The following is a 19,260-nucleotide window of genomic DNA, read 5'->3' as shown; positions in this document are numbered from 1 at the left end:
GACGCCAGTCTTCCAACCACCTTTCCACAACTGAGCGCTCTGGGAGCTCGGCCCTGCGAGACATCTGAATACGGAGCCGACTGGCCTCCATCCCACCACAGCCCGAGAATGGGGGACTTGGAAGTGCTGCTGCCCGGAGAGGCCGAGGCCCTGGTGCAGGTCCTGCAGAGCTTTCCGCTGTGGGAGATGGGATCCCAGGGGTGAGGGCTACGGGCCCCCCAGGAGGGGGCTGCGGGTGCGGGGACCACACTTGTGGGCATGGGCAGAGGGCCGCAGGACAGCCCCTAGAGGGGGCCAAGAGGGCCCCGAAGATGTTCTGCCTGACTTGTGGGGGCTGTACAGCCCCCCACCCCAGGGTCCCAGACTGGCAACTTCAGACTCTCAGTGCAGTTAGGGTGGAGGGTCGTGGGTGGGAGGGAAGGGCTTTGCTGTGCTAAGAGCTCTGCCTGGTTAGGTAGATAGAGACTAAGGTCAGTCCTACCCAGAAGTCCCCCTGTTGGGGGCTACATGGTACAGGGAATCTTCAAGGTGTTCTCCATCCCACTGAATTCCCTGCGGCCAGGTGGTGTCGGCAGCATGAACAGCTGGAGAAGTTGAATATGCAGGCCATCCTGGATGCTACTTCACCCAGCCAGGGAGAGCCCATCCAGGAGCTGCTGGTCACCCATGGCAAGGTATGATATGGCCACGGGGTACAGCAGGCTGCTGCTGTGAGAAGGCTAGATCCCCATCCCCCACTCTGCCCCTTCCCTCCCTGACCACAGGATAAGATCTTTGAGTAACTCACTTCCCTTCAGGAAGGCAGACATTGTCTGCTTCCTTCCCCTTTGGAGGGCTCAGGACAAAGAAGATTCAATGGCCTCACTTCTACCAGTACCTGTATGATAGGATCTAAACAACTCTGGAGGCCCCTAAGCCAAACTCTTTCTCTTTCTGACACCTGAATTCCACCAGTGGCCCTTTGATCCCTGAAGGTAAATTTTAATATGAGAGGGGAGTTCTTTGCCCCTTCAGATAAGGTGTGTATATGTATGTGTGTGCATGTGTATGCACACACTCACACACACACACACACGTACATATAAAACACAGACAGGACATTTAATACAGATATCATGTATCCAGTGGCTGGCACCGTACTAAGAAATGACTATGACCTAGTCTCTGACCTCAAGGAGTTCACAGTCCTATCTCAGAGAGGGAATAGAAGAGAAACGAGGAAAATGTTCAGTGGCAAGAGAAGATTTCAGTAAGCATTTGAGATAAGAGTTGTAGGGTTGTATACATGAGTGTACAATGAGAGACATTAAGTGTTTGTAGGGATTCTGAGAAGGGAGAAAAGACTTGGAATCAAGAGACCTGGGCTCAAATACCTGCTCCCAGCCACTGCTAGCTGTGGGACAACTCTGGTTCCTTATCTATAAGCTTACTTTCTTGAGCTATTAGAAGGAAAGCACTTTGTAAACCTCAAAGCATGATGGAAATGCTGGGCTAGTCAGGGAAATCAGGCTCCAATTTTAAGAATAAGAAGTTGGATTAGGGGCAGCTAGGTAGTGCAGTGAGTAGAGCACCAGCCCTGGAGTCAGAAGGATCTGAGTTCAGATCTGGCCTCAGATACTTGACACATGTACTAGCTGTGTGACCTTGGGCAAGTCACTTAATCCCAATTGCCCTGCCCCCCCTCCAAAAAAAAAAAGTTGGATTAGAGATTGGCCTCAAGGCCACATGTGGCCTTTCTAGGTCCTTAAGTATGGCCTTTTGACTGAGTCCAAGTTTTACAGAACAAATTCTTTTGTTAAGAGGATTTGTTCTGTGAAGTTTGGATTCAGTCAAAGGGCCTCACCAGAGGACCTAGAGGGCCGTGTGTGGCCTTGAGTCCAAAGGTTCCCCAGCCATGGATTAGACCCTTGAAAAAACTCACTGAAGGAACCCTGGGTTTCCTTCTCAGATCATCAAGCACCTGCTGTGTGACTAACACAGCCTCTGCCCTTAATGAGCTTACATTCTACTGAAGTGAAACAACCTGTACAAAAATAAGGAAATACAAAGAAATTGAGCCTGCAAGGCACAGTGTTCAAGGGCTCCCAGATGAGATAGGGAATGTATGGCCGAGGGAACAGTTTGGTTGGAACGGAGAGGACATGACAGGGAGTCATTTCTAATCAGTCCAGAAAGATAAGCAGTAGCATTTTCCCTCAGGCATTTTATCTCTTCCCTTGGTCCTAGTGGCTCCGTGCAACCATTCCGTGGAGACCTAAAAACTAGGTTTCCCGTAGAGTTGTACATTTATCTGCTCCCAGGGTTGATTCTGCCCATGGAAAGGCTTACCAGCTGCTCCAAAGAAAACTCCCCACTGATAATAAGCACTTGAGAAAATGTTCAGCCTCACTAATACTCAGAGATACCAATTGGTTTAACTTGGAGGAACCACCTCACGTCCATCAAACCTGCAAAAATAAACGCAACTAAACTCAGTACCAGTGGGCTTCTGGAGAAGAAGGTATGCCCACTTGTTACTGGTGGAAATGCAAACTTAGAGCATCTCTATGGAGGGCAACCTCATCATACCCTTTGACCCATCAGTATCATTATCATGAATAAACCCCAAAAAGTGATCAAAAATCAGCCCTCTTTGTAGTTACAAACAAGGGGGGAGGGGGAGCCGCAATCTGAATGTCTGGATGGCTAAATAAGTTGTGGTACATTAATGTACTAAAATACAGTAGTTCAAAAGACCAAGGCACATAAAGAACTGGGAAGGACCTTTATGAAATGCTGTAAAGCCCCTCCCCAAAAAAAGCAGAACCGAGAACGAGCAAAAAATCCCGATGGAGACAGAGGAAATGACTGAAAAACCATGACATCTCATGTACTGAAATTAATTTAATCATTACAAAGCAAATATACTTGATATTCAACATTAAATTTATAAGCTCGAGGAGTGGCTACATAAATTGTAGGATATTAATATAATAGCTTACTGTAATGCAGTTAATAAGGGCAATTATGGGGAATACCAGGAAATTTGGAAAATTGAAAAACTCAGAACCAGAAGAATGGAGTCATCACTAACTAGGCTGATTTGAAGAAAAGTGGACAAAGGGTTATATGTGGAATGATTGGAAAGTTGTCAGGGCGCCAATAAGTCACTCTCACCAATAAAGCACTAATAAGTAAATCCTAATGGATTAGGAATCCCCTGAGCAATCAGAGAGGTTACTTTACCCTGGATCAGATTTGGTCTGAGCCCCTGATTTGCACACTTTTTTCTCCAACTTTCCCTTGTGACTAGCTCCTAGAATGAAGACCCCTATATTCTAGAATGTGAATTTGGGATAGAAAAGGGAAAGTGAGAGAGAATGATGTGGAAGAAAAGCACTAACTCTGCATTTTGGGATTTTCGGATACAAGCCTGCTGGAGACCAATTGTATTATTGTAATCTTAAGCATTTTTCTTAGAGAAAATCCAAAGGGACAGAAACCTGTCCTGCCTTTGAAAAACTCGCCCAGGCTGTTTCGAGTTAAAATTTATAGTTCTCCTAACAAAGACAAAATTCCACAAGCTAAATCATAGCAATGGTGTTCAGGTAACAGAATTAGTGTCAGCAAATTTTCCTATAACTGTTTAATCCCTCTGCAGCTCTTCCTCCCAAGATTCTTCTTTCTGCCCAGTCAAAGGTGAAGAGAAGAAATACTTTTGTCAAAGTCTTCTTCCTTTTCTGTTTGATCACTCCCATAATTCAGCGGGGGCATGAAGGGCCCCTAGCCCTTAACAGGTCATGGCCCTAGTTCTATCCTGGCTTGGTTTTAGACATACATTAGTCCTTTGAAAAAGATATTAAAAAAAAAATTCCAACTAATATTGATTAGACTTTCTTTTTAAGTGGGACCAAGGACTTCAGACTAAAGTGTCCTTAGCATAAAGCCTGGCACATAGTAGACACAGCAAATGCTTGTTGACTTGTCCTAATGGAGTGTTTATAACACAGGATATCCCAAAACTGAAGCCCTTAAAACTATTATTTTATCAGTTAAAAGTAATATAACTAAAACTTAGATTTAACTATTAGTTTATTTTAGTGCAGTTTTGAGCTAGCAAAACTGCACTAAGATTTTTGGGACAGGCTATATGTAGTCTAAAGAAGAAATGGGAAGAGGAGGAGCTTTGTTATGTTTGCACCATAGGAAGCTCCTAGAGTCAACATCCTTGGCTACGATGGCCATAAAAATAAAAATGGAAATAGGATGTTGATGAGCAGGCCCTCAGCCAAGACTAGGCCTGAAGCCAGCATTTCATCTGCCTGGAGGGTTTGCCTTGGTTTCCTCAACTGTAAAATGGAAAAAATCCAGTATCTGCCTCCCAGAGTTACGGTCAAGGTCCAATGAGATGGCACGTGTCAGCATACTTTTCAAACCTTAAGATGCAGTATTTTGCTCTTTCAGCTAATATTTCCATAGAGATAGTCTGAACAATAGCTTGCTGCCTATGGAAGGTGAGGGAAGTCAGCTCCTGAAGGCTGGGGTCAGGCAGGGCTGTGAGACAGGGGAGTCAGGACAGGGACCTGGTTTCAGGAAGAAGGGGAGGAGGTAGTTAGCATTGAGGAGCGCAGGGAGCTGGGCAGGACCTTAGAAAACTAGAGACCTGCTGGAGGCCATACTGGCCTAGAGAGAAGAGCCAAGGTGCAAACACATGAGCTTCTGAATGCAATCCAGCATCCAGGGGTCTTTTCGCCATGCACACGACCTGTCTGTGATGTAAAAAAACACTAGGCCTGTGGGGTACTGGGCCAGTCACAGCTACTGTGTGGCCCTGTCCTCATCGATCCACAAAATAGACATAATCATCCCTGCTACTTACTCCCCCCACCCACCACCCTGCACCAGGGTATCTTGTGAGCAAGATGTCTTATAAACCTGAAAGTGTGTTTTGGATACAAGCCCATCGTCTTCCTCCACTGCTAGTTTCCCCATTTTGTACCCCCACCCCCAAATAAAATAACTTAGTGTTTAATCTTTTATTCATCAAAGCCTTGGCATTGGGTAAGATGTTGAGAGGGATTAGAAGAGAGCTGAGCTCCAATCCTCGGATAGCCTTCCTGCTTTAGGCCCCTAGAACTTTAGAAAACAAACGAAGCCACTATTAACCACAGAGGTAGCCCCTAGCCTGGTGAGTGCCACAATCCATTGAAGAACTCTTCCCAGCCCAGGGTCCCAGATCTGTTGGGATGGAATCCCTACTCGCCATCACATCAAGCACTTATTTGTGACCATCCACTTCCAGTGAGGGAAAAGATAAGCAAGGAGTTGAAGCCTAAGTTACCAATGCCTTACTAGTCAAATGGATTCTGTTTTTTGAGTAGCCCCCATCAATATTTACTACAGAGATTTGCGGTGTATCTATATAGAATTCTTGTATGTTTGAAGTTGTATTCACTTAAGATAAATGCCATTACAATTCATTTTGGACTACAAAATCATTTTCCTGTACTTGGAATTGCGTTGTAATAAGTACTACTATAGTCAGAAGTGACCCTGAGCACTCCACCACGTTACTTTGTTAGCTAAGCTCAAGGAGGAATATAATACACACGTGGACATCCCTTTAAAATTCCGCTAATGATTAGGAAATCGAGGAAACTCACCATTACCATCCTCAGCAACCTTCTTATCATGTGCTCAAAAACTCCACTTCCCAATACAGGATAAGGGAGACAGAGACAGAGGGAGTGTGTCTGAAAAAGCTGAAGTGGGTGGGGGAAGTAGAGAGCTGAGGGCCGGCCATGAGCTCAAAAAGCTAGTGCAGCTTTGGGTAACAAGATGAGAGTCTTGCCTCCATCCCAGGCACAAGGTGAGCCTGGCCCCTGCCCTGGTCAGACCATAGCAGGGCTTGGGTGTCCAGTTCTGGATGTGGCAGCTTAAGATGGACGTTGATAATGATCCAAGACAATTTCAAAAGACTCACGATGGAAAATGCCATGTCCAGAAAAAGAACCATGGAGTCCAAATGCGGACTGAAGCATGCTATTTTATACTCTTTTTTGTTTTTTGTGGCTTTTCTCTTTTGTTTTGATTCTTCTTTCACAACATGACTAATGTGGAAAAAAATAAAATGAAATGGAAAAAATGGCATTGACAAACTAGAAAGCAACCAGGATGGTAAAAGGCATTGCGTCCCTGTCACATAAGAGGCAGAAGGAACTGGAGGTATTTAGCTTGAAGAGAAGATTCATGGAAAACCAAATGGCTTCTTCCAAATATTTGAAGACTCCTGAGAGATTTGATTTGTTCTCCCTCTTTTCAAAGACAGAACCAGGAACAATGGAGAGAAGCAGCGAAGAGGCAAGGTTAGGTTTGATGTCAGGAAAACCTTGGTAAGAAGTGAAATGGGCCACCTTGGGAGGTGACTGCTGCCCACCCCCTCGTGGGAGGCTCACAGCTCTTATCTCTTCCTGCACCACCAGGTCCCAACTTTAATCGAGGAGCTGATCTCTGTGGAGATGTGGAAGCAGAAGGTGTTCCCCGTGCTGTGCAAGCTGGAAGATTTCAAGCCCCATAACACCTTTCCTATTTACATGGTGGTGAGAGTGGCAGTGGACCCTGGGCACTCTGTGCTGCCCCTTCCCCCCAACTTTGCAGGCCTCTCCTGGTCCTGATCCATGTACCCACCCCTCCTCCTAGCCCCAGCTAGGGCTCTAGACTATGTTTGATAAGTCTGGGGGAGAGGGGGGGGGCATCCCATCCCATGGAACTGGGCCGTGGGCAGGAAGTAGGCCTGGGACTTCTCTCCCCAGTGTGCTCTCCTTCTCTTCTCCTGCCTAGGTGCACCATGAGGCCTCCATCATCAACCTTCTGGAGACCGTCTTCTTCCACAAGGTGAGGAGCTTTTGGCCCTGGGGAATAAGATGGGAGTGCATCTGGAAAGCCCAGGGAGAAGGCTTGTTGAATGAAATGATAGCCTTGGGTTAACCGGGCAGCCTTTGCTGGCTGGCGGCACTTAGAACACCATGCCCCGGGGATGACAGAAGGAAGCTGGACTGGGGCCAGACCTCATCCCTGCTAGTTCAGGTATCACCTCTAGCACACATGTTGGCTATGTTACCTTGGAAAAGTGGGTTAACCTCTCTGTGCCCGAGGCCAGTGGTGTCAGCCTCAAATAGAAGGGATCCCTGCAGGGCACATATTGACTCAGAAAACCGGCTGTTAACCTTCTCTATGTTCCATCGAATGCTTATTCTGTTAAATATTTCTTTATTAATTTTAATCTTGTTAAGGATGCCCTTGGAATGTCAGGGCCCTCTGCTTCCACACCTCTACTGGAGGCCCTTTCAGTTTTACAGAGAAGTTGGTGGAGAAGATACCAGCTTAGACTGGTACAAGAAGTTTCCTTCTCCAGGAATTCCCTGTACCAGTGTAATCACAGTTTTAGCCCCTAACCTCGAGTAGAGTCACTTGACCATATCCCACTTTCTCCCCATTGTGGCCCTGCAGACTTCGCCCCACGGCTGATTGACAGCTTACTGCCCCTTTAGCTGACCCCAGCTTCCTGGGCTGGGACCTCTGGGCCGAGTGAATGGAGCACAGACGGCGTAGGTCGGGTTAGGGGAGAAGGGAGGGTGGTACGGTGAGGCTCCTGGCCAAGGACCACGGCTCTCAGTGTGCCTGGTATACCTGGAGGTCTTTAGAGATGGAAGGGGTCCGGTGCCTCTCCCATGGGAGAGAGGATTCAGACCCTGAGGCTATCACCTTTTGCCTCTCACCCACATGCTTTCGTCTTTCCTTTCTTTCCCAGGAAATATGTGATTCAGCCGAGGACTCCATTTTGGACTTGGTTGACTATTGTCACCGAAAACTGACCCTCCTGGTGGCCCAGAGCAGCTCTGAAAGCTTCTCGGTGCCTGAAGGAGAGCTTGAGCTTTCACCTTTGCAGGTACCTTGGGCACCCCACCCCTGCACCACTTCCCCAGCAGAGGCAGTGCGCTCCTTTGAGGAGCTGGTGTCCCTCTGGCCCAGGCTGAGCAAGAGGAGACTCCGTGGCCAGAGAAAGGTGGCCTGCCCCTACTGCCCCACCATGCCCTCCCTGCACCCTCCAGGAGCTGCAGAAGCAGGCCCAAACCATGGAGTTTGAGATCTCTCTGAAGGCTCTTTCTGTGCTGCGCTACATCACGGACAACGTGGACAGGTGAGTGGTGTGACTGGTACAGAGCGGCCTTCCCTGCTTTCCTCCCAGGAGTGGTCCCTGGGGGCTGGAGAGGGGCCAAGGTTCTGCTCTGATTCCCACGATGCCTGCCCTCTTCAGCCTGTCTCTGAGCACCCTGACCCGTATGCTGAGCACCCACAACCTGCCCTGCCTCCTGGTGGAGCTGCTGGAAAAGAACCCCTGGCATCGCCAGGAAGAAGGTGAGTTGGTTCTCCTTCCCCCAGGAAGCTCCCTGGCCCTGATCCAGGGGATGTACAGAGTTGACAGGCAGCCTGAGCCCCAGAGGACAGTTACAAATCCTGGCTCCATGTCAGAGACGTCTCTGGTCTAGAACAGTGACTGTCTAGAGCATTTGCTATGCTCTTCTGATTAAAGACAGCTGTGAGTTACCAAATGTAAACACAATCTCTCTGAATTCCATAAGTGTGTTTGAAAAGGCAAACCTGGCCATGTCCCAGCAGGATCTCCCTGTGCATCCTGTAATGAGGGTGTGGAGGGTCTCCACTATGGAAAAGATTTAGATGCAGTCTGTTCTTGGCCCTTTATCTTACAGATCAAGAAGCCAAGGCCCAAAGAAATCAAGAGCCTTGTCCAAGCTCCTCAAGCAAGTCAGTGGCAGGGCTTAGAGCAGCCCCTTGGCCTCTGACCCACAGGCCATAAGGCTCATTCTCTCTTCTCCTGTCCCCTCTCCACTGCTTTTTTCCTCAGGCCAGCTGAAGAGGTTTGAGGGGGGCAGGTGGCAAATCGTGACCGCCAAGGACTATCCAAAGCTGACCAAGCTAGATGGTCAGGTGTGGATTGCCCTGTACAACCTGCTGCTCAGCCCCGAATGCCAGCCCAAGTATAACCTCACCGGCTTCAACAAGAACCAGCTCCTTAAGGTGAGTCATGCTGAGAGTGTCATGGGGGGAGGGGCAGACAGAGGGCAGCCAGCCTTCACAGATGCCCCACGGCTTCCCTCCTGGGCTCCTTCCCAGGTGAGGCTTGGAGGACAGAATCCAGGGCATTATGGAACATTTCAGAGGTCTTCCCCTGAGCTCCCTGGATCTTCCTCGTAGCTTCCCTTGGTTCTGTTCCCCCAGCTCCGGGCCTTGCTCACTGATATCCTGCTGGACCAGATACCCAACCTGGTGGATCTACAGCGCTTCCTGAGCCACCTGGCAGTTACTGAGCCCCTCCCTCCCAAGAAGGACCTGGTGATGGAGCAGGTATCAAGAGAGGGAAAAGGCGGGTGGCTGCTCAGCCCAGCCTGGAGCAAGGGTCTGACTAGTCAGTGTCCTATTAGACAGTAGGATCCAATGGTCAGAGGACTGTCAATGAGGCTAGACCCCCAGCTTCTCTTAGTGGCACAACTAAGTGTACTATGGCCTTGAATGACAACTTCTGCCATATTCGTTGGCTCCTGGACTTACTAGTCAAGGCCTTCTCCTATTCTGTTGCCCTTCCCCACAGATCCCAGAAATTTGGAGCCGGCTAGAGAGGAAGAATGGGGGAAAGTGGCACGCCATTGCAAAATACCAGCTGAAGCACATCTTTAGCCCCTCTGAGCAGGACCTGCGTCTACAGGCCAGAAGGTAGGCTGGGGGGCAATGCCATTCCCACCCACCCTTAAGAGGGATTTGCCCTGATTCCTGAAGACTTCAGAGAGTACCAGCTCCTTCCTTCTCAGGCTGGTCAAGATGAGACTGTTGCCCTCAGTCTGGGCCAGGCCTGTCACTTTTCCCTGCTTTCTGAACCTCAGCCTGAGCTTGACTTTCCTAGGCTCCTGAGCTCTTGGCCATTCTGCTGCTTCTATTACCATGACTGGCCTCTCTTCCTCCTGTGTTTATAACCCTTATGGGCCACACATCCCAAAAGAAAAGTTTTCCAGGATATGTTTTATAAGGAAAACTAGATGATCCATTCAGAAAGACTATTCCAGGGCAGGATAATTAGACATGTGCGTGTAAAAGAGATTGACCCAATTTCAGGTTAGGCAGTAGCTTAGTTTTCAAGCACATCTGTCCAGCTAGTGCTTTCCTCACCAGGTTTAGCCCAAGATTCCCTCTAGCTCATAGGCTGCAGTCAGGAATGGTTTCTTTCATCCCAGAGCAAGCCCCTAAGACAGTGATTCACCCACTTTGGTCCTTGGATCAAGCTCATTGGGTTGTTCTCTAACTCCCAGATCCCTGTCAGCCGATCAGGAAGTCCCCTAATCCCATGGCTGGTCTGGAGGAGTACCACTTCTACATTCCTGACTAATCTTAGGACCTCAGGATTTAGAGGTGGAGGGACCTGAGAGACCACTCGGTATAGCCCCTAGGTTTCTATACTTGGACTTCCTGGAAAACTGAGAGCCAGGGAAGGGAAGATACTTGTCCACAGTCAAAAAGGCAGCAAGTAGCAGAATCTAGTTTTAAACCCATATCCTCTGGTTTCAAATCCAGTGTCCTTGCCTTAAGTTACCCAGACCCCTAACCAAGAAAAAACAAAACAGAGACACAAAAGGATCCAGGCAGTATTATGGAACATCACCTCAAAATGTATAACCCAGCCTTCTTGACAGAAGCCCTAGCCTAGATACCATGGTCATACTGCTCACACTTCTCTGGGCCCTCTTGTTTCCTGTGTTTTTCTACAGATGGGCAGAGACTTACAAACTGGATGTGATGGAGGCACTGAGCCCTGAGAAACCCAAGTGTGCCTCCTGCAATGCCGAGGCCTCCAAGCGATGTTCTCGGTGCCAGAATGAGTGGTACTGTAAGCGGTATGTTCACCGCACCCAAAGCATCTGTCTGGGACCTCAACCCCCTTCTTCCCTTTCCTCTCCCAGGAAGTAGAACTTCCCCAAACACTGATGCAAGGGGGCTCCAGGAGCTCCCATTCAGAGGCCAGACCTCATTGGCCCAGGGGTGGCAGGCATCCTGGGATCAAGGCAAAAGGGTCAAGTCCCCGAGGCCCATGGACCCATTCCTTTCTTAGGACAACAGCTAAGCAGAACCTCATTGAGGTTTTCTTCCTCTTGAACAGGGAATGCCAGGTAAAACACTGGCAGAAGCACCGAAAATCCTGTGACTTAATGGCCAAGGCGCTGGACGGTATGAAGGAGGAGGTCAAAGCGTAATAGTAGCTGCTGCTCATTTACCCTTGTGGTATCCCATCATGCCAAGCCCCCAGCTACCCAAGGCCCCAGAGTGCCCCACTATGCCAACTATGTTTCCCTCTCCCCCCCCACACACACACACACTCTAGTGCCCCAGGCCAGACTGGTCTGCAGGCTCCCCCATCAGGCAGAGGCCACTGCTTGCTTTCTGCCTTTCTTGGTCTGATTCCCTGGTAACCCACTCATCCTTGCCTAGTACTGCAGCTCCCAACTTGTACCTCAGGTCTCAGGACAGCCCAGACTAGATGAGTCTAGAACAGAAGTTGGTACCTTCAATTCTTGGGAGTGGGGCAGGGCATTTCGGGAGATCCTTACCCCTTTCTTCCTGCCCTGGGGAAGGGGGAGGGGGAATTCTAGGTAGGGTGAGTCCTCTCAGGCACCTAGAGAAAGGGAATAAGGTCAGGTTGCAGAGACTTCCCCCCCTCCTCCCCCCTTCTTTCTGAGAGTCTGTGGCAGCAAAGTGCGGATGTGGGGTACCTTCTTCCTCTCTGTAAAGCACAGTAAATGCTTTCTTTTGAGAAAGAAGCTTCTGTCTGTTTGCAGCGAGAAACCGCCCTAGCTTGGCCCCTCTCTTCTAAGGCCTGCGTAGTGATGGCATGGGGATGGCTTTGGAAGAGGGCTGAGGCTGTTTCCTGTGGGGCCAGGCCGGGCCTCCAAAAGAAGGGAAGGAGGGGAAGAGCAACCCAAGACGAGGCAGGCGGAATGCTGCTCTGGGAGCCAGGGTCAGCTCGGCTGTTGCTCAGAGGGGCCTCTCCCTGCACTCCATTTTAGTCTTAAGGACAGCACGAAGCACTGCCCCATTTGGCTCTGGTGCTTCTAAGGTCCGACTTCCTTCCCCTTGTTGGGGGAGGAGAGACGCTGCAAACGTTCTCAGACCATAGCCCCCCTCCCTCTTTCCTTTCCCCGTAGAGGCCAACGCGCTCCCCCACCCCCACCCCCAGTGGCTCCTTCATCCCAACTTGCACATTTCTAGTCTAGTTTGCTCTGATCCCCTCCCCTCCAGCAGGTCCCTCCCTGCACTCGTTTCCCGCCCCCAAGTCAAAAGCTGAGTTCTGCCAGCCCCTTCCCAGACTCTAGTTTCCATTGCGTGGCGTCGACTCCAGAGATCTTAGCAAACCGAGGCAGGGCCCCTGGGTTGGGGCGGGGCTGGTTGTCAAGCACAGTCTGAGCCTTCGAAGTGGGGGCCGGGGGCGGGGGCGGGGGAGCGGACTCCAGCCTCTGAAGGCGCTAGGAATTGGAAGAGCCGGCTCCGCCCTAATCATGCTCCTGCTGCTGCTCTGAGTCCGCTGGGACCCATAGACTGGAGGAGGAGGAGGAGGAGGCTAAAACTTCTGCTACCCATCCCACGACCCAGAAGAAGCAGGGCCAAGGCGAGGGAGCCCCCTGCAGCCAGAGGGGCCCAGAGCCAGGGTGCTGGGCGGTCCACTGAGTCCGAGAGGCAGAGATCAAGACGGACAGAGAACTCCAGGCAAAGGCAGAGAGAGGCTGAACTTAGACTGGAGGGAGGGGGGGAGGATGGGAGGATGGGAAGGAAGTGGAGAACGAAGCAGTAACTGTCCCAGCTGAAGAGCACTGAGGGAAGGAGTGACCAAAACAGGCAGGACTACCCCCTGCCAGGCCAGAGAGGGCTTCGCTGCTCCGTGCCCAGCCACAGCTGGGTCCCGGGACCCCTGCAGAAGCAGTGATGTCTGCGGAGCCGGAGCTGATAGAGCTGCGGAACTTGGTCCGGGGCCCCGATGGGGTCCGGGGGCAGGAGACTGCCCGGAGCCCGGGCCCTCGGAGTCCAGGACGGCTAGAGCGCGCCAACGCGCTGCGCATCGCCCCGGGCCGCGGCCCAGACGTGCTTCCCCGCGGCCGTCAAGTCCGACTACTGGGCGGCCACAGCGATCCCCGACTCACGACCGGACTTGGCCGGGGCCACTGCTTCCGTCCGTCAGGGCCTGGCACCCACACTTGGTGCGACCTCTGTGGGGACTTCATCTGGGGCGTCATCCGCAAGGGCCTGCAGTGTGTCCGTGAGTACTGGGGTCTCTAAATACAAGGGTGGGGTGGGTGGGGAGCCTCCTCTCTAGGCACCTGAGGCTCTAAGTGCTCAAGTGTGACCACATGGGAGCCGCTGTGAACTGTACCCTCGGGTTAAGTGTTGTGCCTGTCAGGTGCCGGGGAGTGTAGATGAGGGCGAGAACTTCTAAGTTCCTAAGGGAGTGAGATCCGGGATTTTCAGGTGCGCCTGTACGTTGTCTTGAGCGCTGGGGTCCACCAGGTTAGTTACAGTACCCAAGCGGCAGTGTGAGTGTGCCGAAGGCGGGCTGTTGGGGGGCCCCGCAGTTGTAAATCACAGCCTTGGACCCACGTTTCCAATAGGTTTTCCCTCCATACCCAGGCGTACCCTTCCCCCATTCCTTCACTAAGACCGTGGGGGAGATGATAACCTTGTGGCCAGCAGCTACACCCCAGAACTCATCACCACACCAAGCCCAGTTAGTAAGTTCTTTTAAGACTTCAGCAGCACAAGGTCCTGCTCGGCAGCCACAGTGCTGCAGAAGGTGGAAGCCACAGCTTCAGTGTTCAGTGTGATTTGACCTGCTATGGCTGAAGTTTACCTTTGGCCAGTCCCAGAAGGAAGGTCTTGGCTGCTAAAACTTAGCAGTGTTTCACTGCATTACATTGCGAGACAAATATTTAACCTACTTACTGGACAAACCATCTGCAAGCACTTTCAGCAACATTTGCGTAGAAACAACTAATGTGCTCATTTCCAATGATTCTTATCTACAAATTAAAGTTGGCCTGGCCCTTCACTTCTTTTCTCTCCCACTGCCCCACCCCTACTCCCAGCTGGGGTTTGGCCACCCCAGCTTTCTTTTGCTTTCTGTTGTCTTGCCTTCCTCCTGGTAGTTCCACTCAGTAGGGTATTACTGGATTGGGATCCTGGTCCCCTCCACCATAAATGCCTCATTGTGGTATGGAGGAGACAGGAGGTTTCTCCAGGTTCAGCCAATGCAACTCAAGCCCTGGCCCTTTCTAACAACCAGGAAAGGCTCTGAATGCAGCCTTGGTGATGTCAGTTCTTGGAGGACCAGTCTAATGAAGGACAGTGAACATCTTCACAGGAAAACAAGACCACCATGTGGTTTATTTTTGGATTGGGCAGGAATTTTTTTTTGTGGGGGGGTGTTGGGTTTTTTTTTTTTTTGCTTCAGTGACCCATAGGGTTTTGGGGGGGGTTGTTTTTTGCTTCAGTGGCCCATAGAAAATGGCTCAGAGTCCTGTGGAATCCCTTTCCAGAGCTTCCTCGATACTGAAGGTCTGTGGGGAAGGGACAGAAGGTGCTAAGAATCACAAAATTTTTGGATGGTCAACAAACATAAATTTAATTATTGATATCTAAGTGTAACCAGGGCTCACAGCCTCTCCTCTGAGAAGCAAATAATGGGAGTTGATTTTGTGTCCAAAGGCAACAAGAAACATCGTTTAATGTAACATTTGGACCATCTTATCTTCACAGTGCTCAGACTGAGCATAAGGGAACAAAACATCATATAATCATTTGACATTCAACCAACATTAAATTCATTGAGCACCTACTGTGTGCCATGCAATGTGACCAGTGCTAGGGGTGCAGAGAATAAAAAACCCTTCCCCAGAAGAAGCATAAATTATGTGGGCATGGGGGGTGGTGACATGTCTACAAATAAGAAAATAAAAATGCATATAAGCAAATACAAATTAATTGAGGAGTGGGAACTGGCAACTGGGTGAACTAATAAGACAGCTAGATTTGGAGTCAGGAAGACCCAAATTTCAATCCTGCCTCAGACACTTACTAGCTATGTGGTGTTGTTCAGTCATTTTCATTCTTGTCCAACTCTTTTTGGGGGTTTTCTTGGCAAAGATACTGGAGTGGTTTTTCATTTTCTTCTCCAGCTCATTTTACAGATGAAGAAACTGAGACTAACAAGGTTAAGTGACTTGCCCAAGGTCATACAGCTGGTAAATGTCTGAGGTCAGATTTGAAATCAGGAGGATGAGTGACTGACTCCAGGCCTGGCACTCTATGCACTATGGTGCCACCTAACTGTCCTATTACTGTGTGACCCTTAGCAAGTCACTTAACTCCACTGGACCTCAGCTTCCTCACCTATAAAATGAGGGAGTTGGACTCGACCCCAAAGGTCCCTTCCCGCTTCCAGTCCCTATGCTCCTTCAAACTAGGGGATCAGCATAGGTCTCCTGTAAGGGCTCACCAGAGCTGGTAGAATGAGGAAGCAAAAGCCAGGACGGGAGAGAGGCAATGATGATGTTACTGCCACGACTGGAGTCTGAAGCTAGATGGTGAAGGTTCTAAATGCCAACAGTACTTTACATTTTATCCTGGAGGTGATAAGGAACTGCCCTATAGCTTCTGGGTGAGATGAGTGACATTGGCAGACTGGTGCTTGAGGCCTCTCAATCTGGCATCTTTGTGGAGAATGAATTAGAGAGAGGAGGGAGATGTTAGGCAGAGATGCCAGACAGGACATTGCAGTAGTTCAGCTTGAAAGTTGATGAGACCTTGAGCAATGAAAATCACATGTCCAAATTTCTTATATAAGAAAAAGAATAGAAAAATGACAGAACTTGACAGCCAAGTTGTATAAAGTAAGTCAACGCACATCTTATCACTTGGTGACTTCATTGTGAAAGTAAAGAGGATGATAGTCATGTTAGAAAATATGGTTCTGAGTCAAGAAATGAATGTGGAGAAAAATATATGTACTACTCAGAAGTCTCACTCTGCCCACCATGAATAATTTCTTCCAAGAGGAGAGTTAGAAGGTGCTAGGCAGAGTGAACACCAGAGATATAATTTTTAAAAATAGGAAAATAAAAGACTATCTCACCAAACAGGAAATGACTGTTTATTACAAACTAGTCATGTCAAAATCTGCTGTCAGTGTATGTATGGATAGAGCATCAAATACCTAGCACAAAAAAAATGTCAAAATAGAAAATCAAAATGAAAAAAGTTTGGGCAATTAGAGCAGTCTCAATCCAACTTGTTCAGACAATCCTTTGATCCTGAAAAATAGGAATTGGACAAAAGTAAAGACATTGACAAACACCATTTCTTAATGAAATCTAACTGATGTAAAATGGGGATGCCAGAAATTGCCACCAGCACACTTAATTTATTTGCAAGTGTAAAGCAATACTTCTTTAGGGTCTATGATCATTTGTTTAACATTACCAAAAAAGGAGACAAAAACTTTGAGTAATTACTTCCAAAATAGTGGAAAGCAGTTGAGAAAATGAGTCTGTAAAGAGACTGGGATATGATCCAATTATTACATATTGTTGTCTTCTCAGTAGAATGTAAACTTCTTGAGAACTGAGACTATTTCATTCTTTCTTTGTAAACACTTTTTCTCCAACTAGGATGACTTGAATTGAATTGGCAGTCATGATTAGAACTCAACTGTAAGGTCATCTGTGTTCCTTTTGGGGAGGCAAGGTGAGAAGAGAGGAGAGAGATTTTAGAGATACCAGATAGGAGAAATCTATTGCAGTAGGCCCAGTTGAGAGTTGATGAGGCCCTGAGTTCCAGAACCAAACATAATAACAGAGGACTCATGATGAAACATGTTCCCCACCTCCAGATAGAAAAGTGTGATGGATTCACAGTGAAGATTGAAACTTTCTAGACATAGCCAATGTGGGAATTTGTTTTGCTTGACGATACATATTTGTAATAGCTTTTGTTTTTCTTGCTTTCTCAGTGGAGGGTTGAGAAAGGAAAGAATCCTAACCTGAAAATATGATGAAATTCAATTTAAAAAGAAAGTTTAAAAATTTTTAAAACTAATATTGTCTTTAAAAAATGATTAATGGCGAAAATGAAAAATGCTAGAGAGGACATAATTTTAAAACGCATTTGAGATTGCTTTTTCAAAGTCTCTCAGAGGGAAGATTCCAAAAAGAATCAAAAAGATTAAATGTTTTTTTACCCTTCCCAAAAAAGGGACCAAGGTGGTATCAGCAGCTACTAATCAATGTGTTTACTTTCTTATTCTTATACTATTTCTATTAAAGTGGTCTATGCTCAGATTGCCAGTGTCCTAAAGAAAATATGAAAAGGGAACACCCAGGCTTCCGTTAGAGATTTTCTACAGAAGATTGTAGTTGTTTGGGCTTTGTGGCCGTACAGCTAGATTAAGTGGCTTATCAAACGTGTAAGTTCCCATAGTCTCTATGTTGGTGGGTTTTTCATTTGTTTGTTTGTTTTTGGTTTTGTTTTGTTTTGTTTTTTAATGCAACTTGAAAGGGTATAGTGAAGGAGGGTGTTCCCCGTGATGGGTGTGATAGATGGGACTGTGGTGTCAATACTGCTTAGTTTCCCACTTCGTTATGAAGTGTTATTACATATTCACCTAACATGTTTGCCAGTGCTATAAAGGATGTTCTGTGTGGGATCTAAACAAAAAGATTGTCTGCTCATATACAGGTTCTCCAAATTTGGCTATTTGTCCATGATTTTGCTCAGGATGAAAACTATTTTCCTAAAAAAAAGCCTCCTCAGTGAGATCTACAGTAACATGAAAGAGATCTCACTAACTATTGGTGCTATGGAAACACAAAGTGCTTGGAAAAACACATTGTCTGGACTTTGACATTATCTACAATCATTTATTAAGCACCTCCTGTATGCCAGATTCGATGCTAGGTACTGGAGATACAAAGACAAAAAGGAAACCATCCCTGGCCTCAAGGAGATTACCTTCTATTATCTCACCATCATCTTTTTTGTGGCTGACACTCATATAGCACATAGGTTCCCAAAGTGGGTGATGCCACCCCCTCGGGAATGCTGGAATGATCCTGGGGGAATGGGAAAGAAAATTTTGAAAAATTGTTCGTACCTGTTTCATCTTTTGTGTAACAGAGTTAAAGTCATAGGGGTTACATTATTTTCCGATTAAACACACAAAATGCAAGTTATAACCCATCAGTGGTCAAGTCTGCCAACGGGTCTTAACAAGCAAGTGTTGGCAGGCAATCATGTTGTGCATTGTCAGGAAGTCTAGCATGCTTGGGCAGTAATATGTTCGTGTAATGACTTGTTTAGAATATGATACTATACTGTTACCTGACGCAATATTGTGTCATCAAAATTTTAGCGCAGGAAAAAACCACAAATTTATAATAAATTATTAAATTTAAAATGTCTTTTTTTTTAAATTTCATATTTTTTGAAATGATGTAAATTTTTTTTAAAAAACCTTTAAAGGGTTAAAGAAAGTAGATTTCCAGGGGGACACTGAATACTTTTTTTTTTAAAAAGAGGGCCAAATAAGTTTGGGAACCTCTGATATAGCATATTAAAGCCTACACAGCTTTTTCTACATATGATCAGATTCAATTCTCATAACAGCCTTGGGGGGTAGGTTTCTACAGATGTTATTATTCTCAATGTACAGATGTAGAAACTTAGACACAGGACATACAGCCTTAAGTGGCAAGGTCGGGATTTTAACTCAGACCTTCTTGACCTCAAGTCCAACACTCTATGCAGCAGCCATTTTCAAACTTTTGGCCTCAGGACTGCTTTACCTTCAAATGATTGAGCCCCTCCCCCTTGCCAAGAGCTTTTATTACATGGGCTAATCCATTGCTATTTCCCATATTAGGAATTAAAATGGCATTGCATTATTATGAAAGTATTTTTGACCTCGTGGACACCCTGAAAGAGTCTCAGGCCCCCCCAGAGGTCCGCAGACCATAAAAGTACTGCCTCCATGTTGTTTCTGTTGACTGGCAGGAAGCCTTTGGAGTAAGTCTGTCTGTCTCTCTAATTAGATCTTGGACAGATGCTACTGATACGCTGCTGGTGGATGCTGAAGTCACAATGGAGCAGGAATATTCATTTAATTGGATCACATTT

At 47.6% G+C, this 19,260-nt stretch overlaps 2 protein-coding genes across 2 annotated transcripts in view; both read left to right on the top strand.

Moving 5' to 3' along the window:
• The first annotated feature begins 69 nt into the window (after window positions 1-69).
• ZMYND10 (zinc finger MYND-type containing 10) lies at window positions 70-11,300 on the top strand. The gene is made up of 12 exons (XM_036739207.1): window positions 70-200; window positions 563-674; window positions 6,462-6,578; window positions 6,820-6,873; window positions 7,790-7,927; window positions 8,091-8,179; window positions 8,297-8,397; window positions 8,906-9,078; window positions 9,280-9,405; window positions 9,650-9,771; window positions 10,818-10,943; window positions 11,207-11,300. Exons 1-12 carry the CDS (start codon window positions 109-111, stop codon window positions 11,298-11,300), a joined length of 1,344 nt encoding a protein of 447 aa, XP_036595102.1. The 5' UTR covers window positions 70-108.
• A 1,723-nt stretch (window positions 11,301-13,023) lies between these two features.
• The window catches only part of RASSF1 (Ras association domain family member 1), a 35,463-nt gene continuing 29,226 nt past the window's right edge, over window positions 13,024-19,260 (top strand). The window contains exon 1 of the mRNA XM_036738686.1: window positions 13,024-13,354. Within this exon, the coding sequence (XP_036594581.1) occupies window positions 13,024-13,354 (331 nt within the window). The remainder of the gene's footprint in view (window positions 13,355-19,260) is intronic.

This window comes from Trichosurus vulpecula, chromosome 9 (genome assembly GCF_011100635.1).
Source record: "Trichosurus vulpecula isolate mTriVul1 chromosome 9, mTriVul1.pri, whole genome shotgun sequence".
NCBI classification, from domain to species: Eukaryota; Metazoa; Chordata; class Mammalia; order Diprotodontia; family Phalangeridae; genus Trichosurus; species Trichosurus vulpecula.
The sequence above is the reverse complement of the archived record's forward strand: the minus strand, read 5'-3'. Positions and strand labels throughout refer to the sequence as shown.

Excerpts from the sequence above, each read along its gene's own strand:
- ZMYND10 (XM_036739207.1), top strand. The coding sequence starts at position 109 with ATGGGGGACTTGGAAGTGCTGCTGCCCGGAGAGGCCGAGGCCCTGGTG. Across the intron at positions 6,579-6,819 it reads CCTTTCCTATTTACATGGTG|GTGCACCATGAGGCCTCCAT; the intron begins GTGAGAGTGGCA and ends TCTCCTGCCTAG. Across the intron at positions 8,180-8,296 it reads ATCACGGACAACGTGGACAG|CCTGTCTCTGAGCACCCTGA; the intron begins GTGAGTGGTGTG and ends TGCCCTCTTCAG.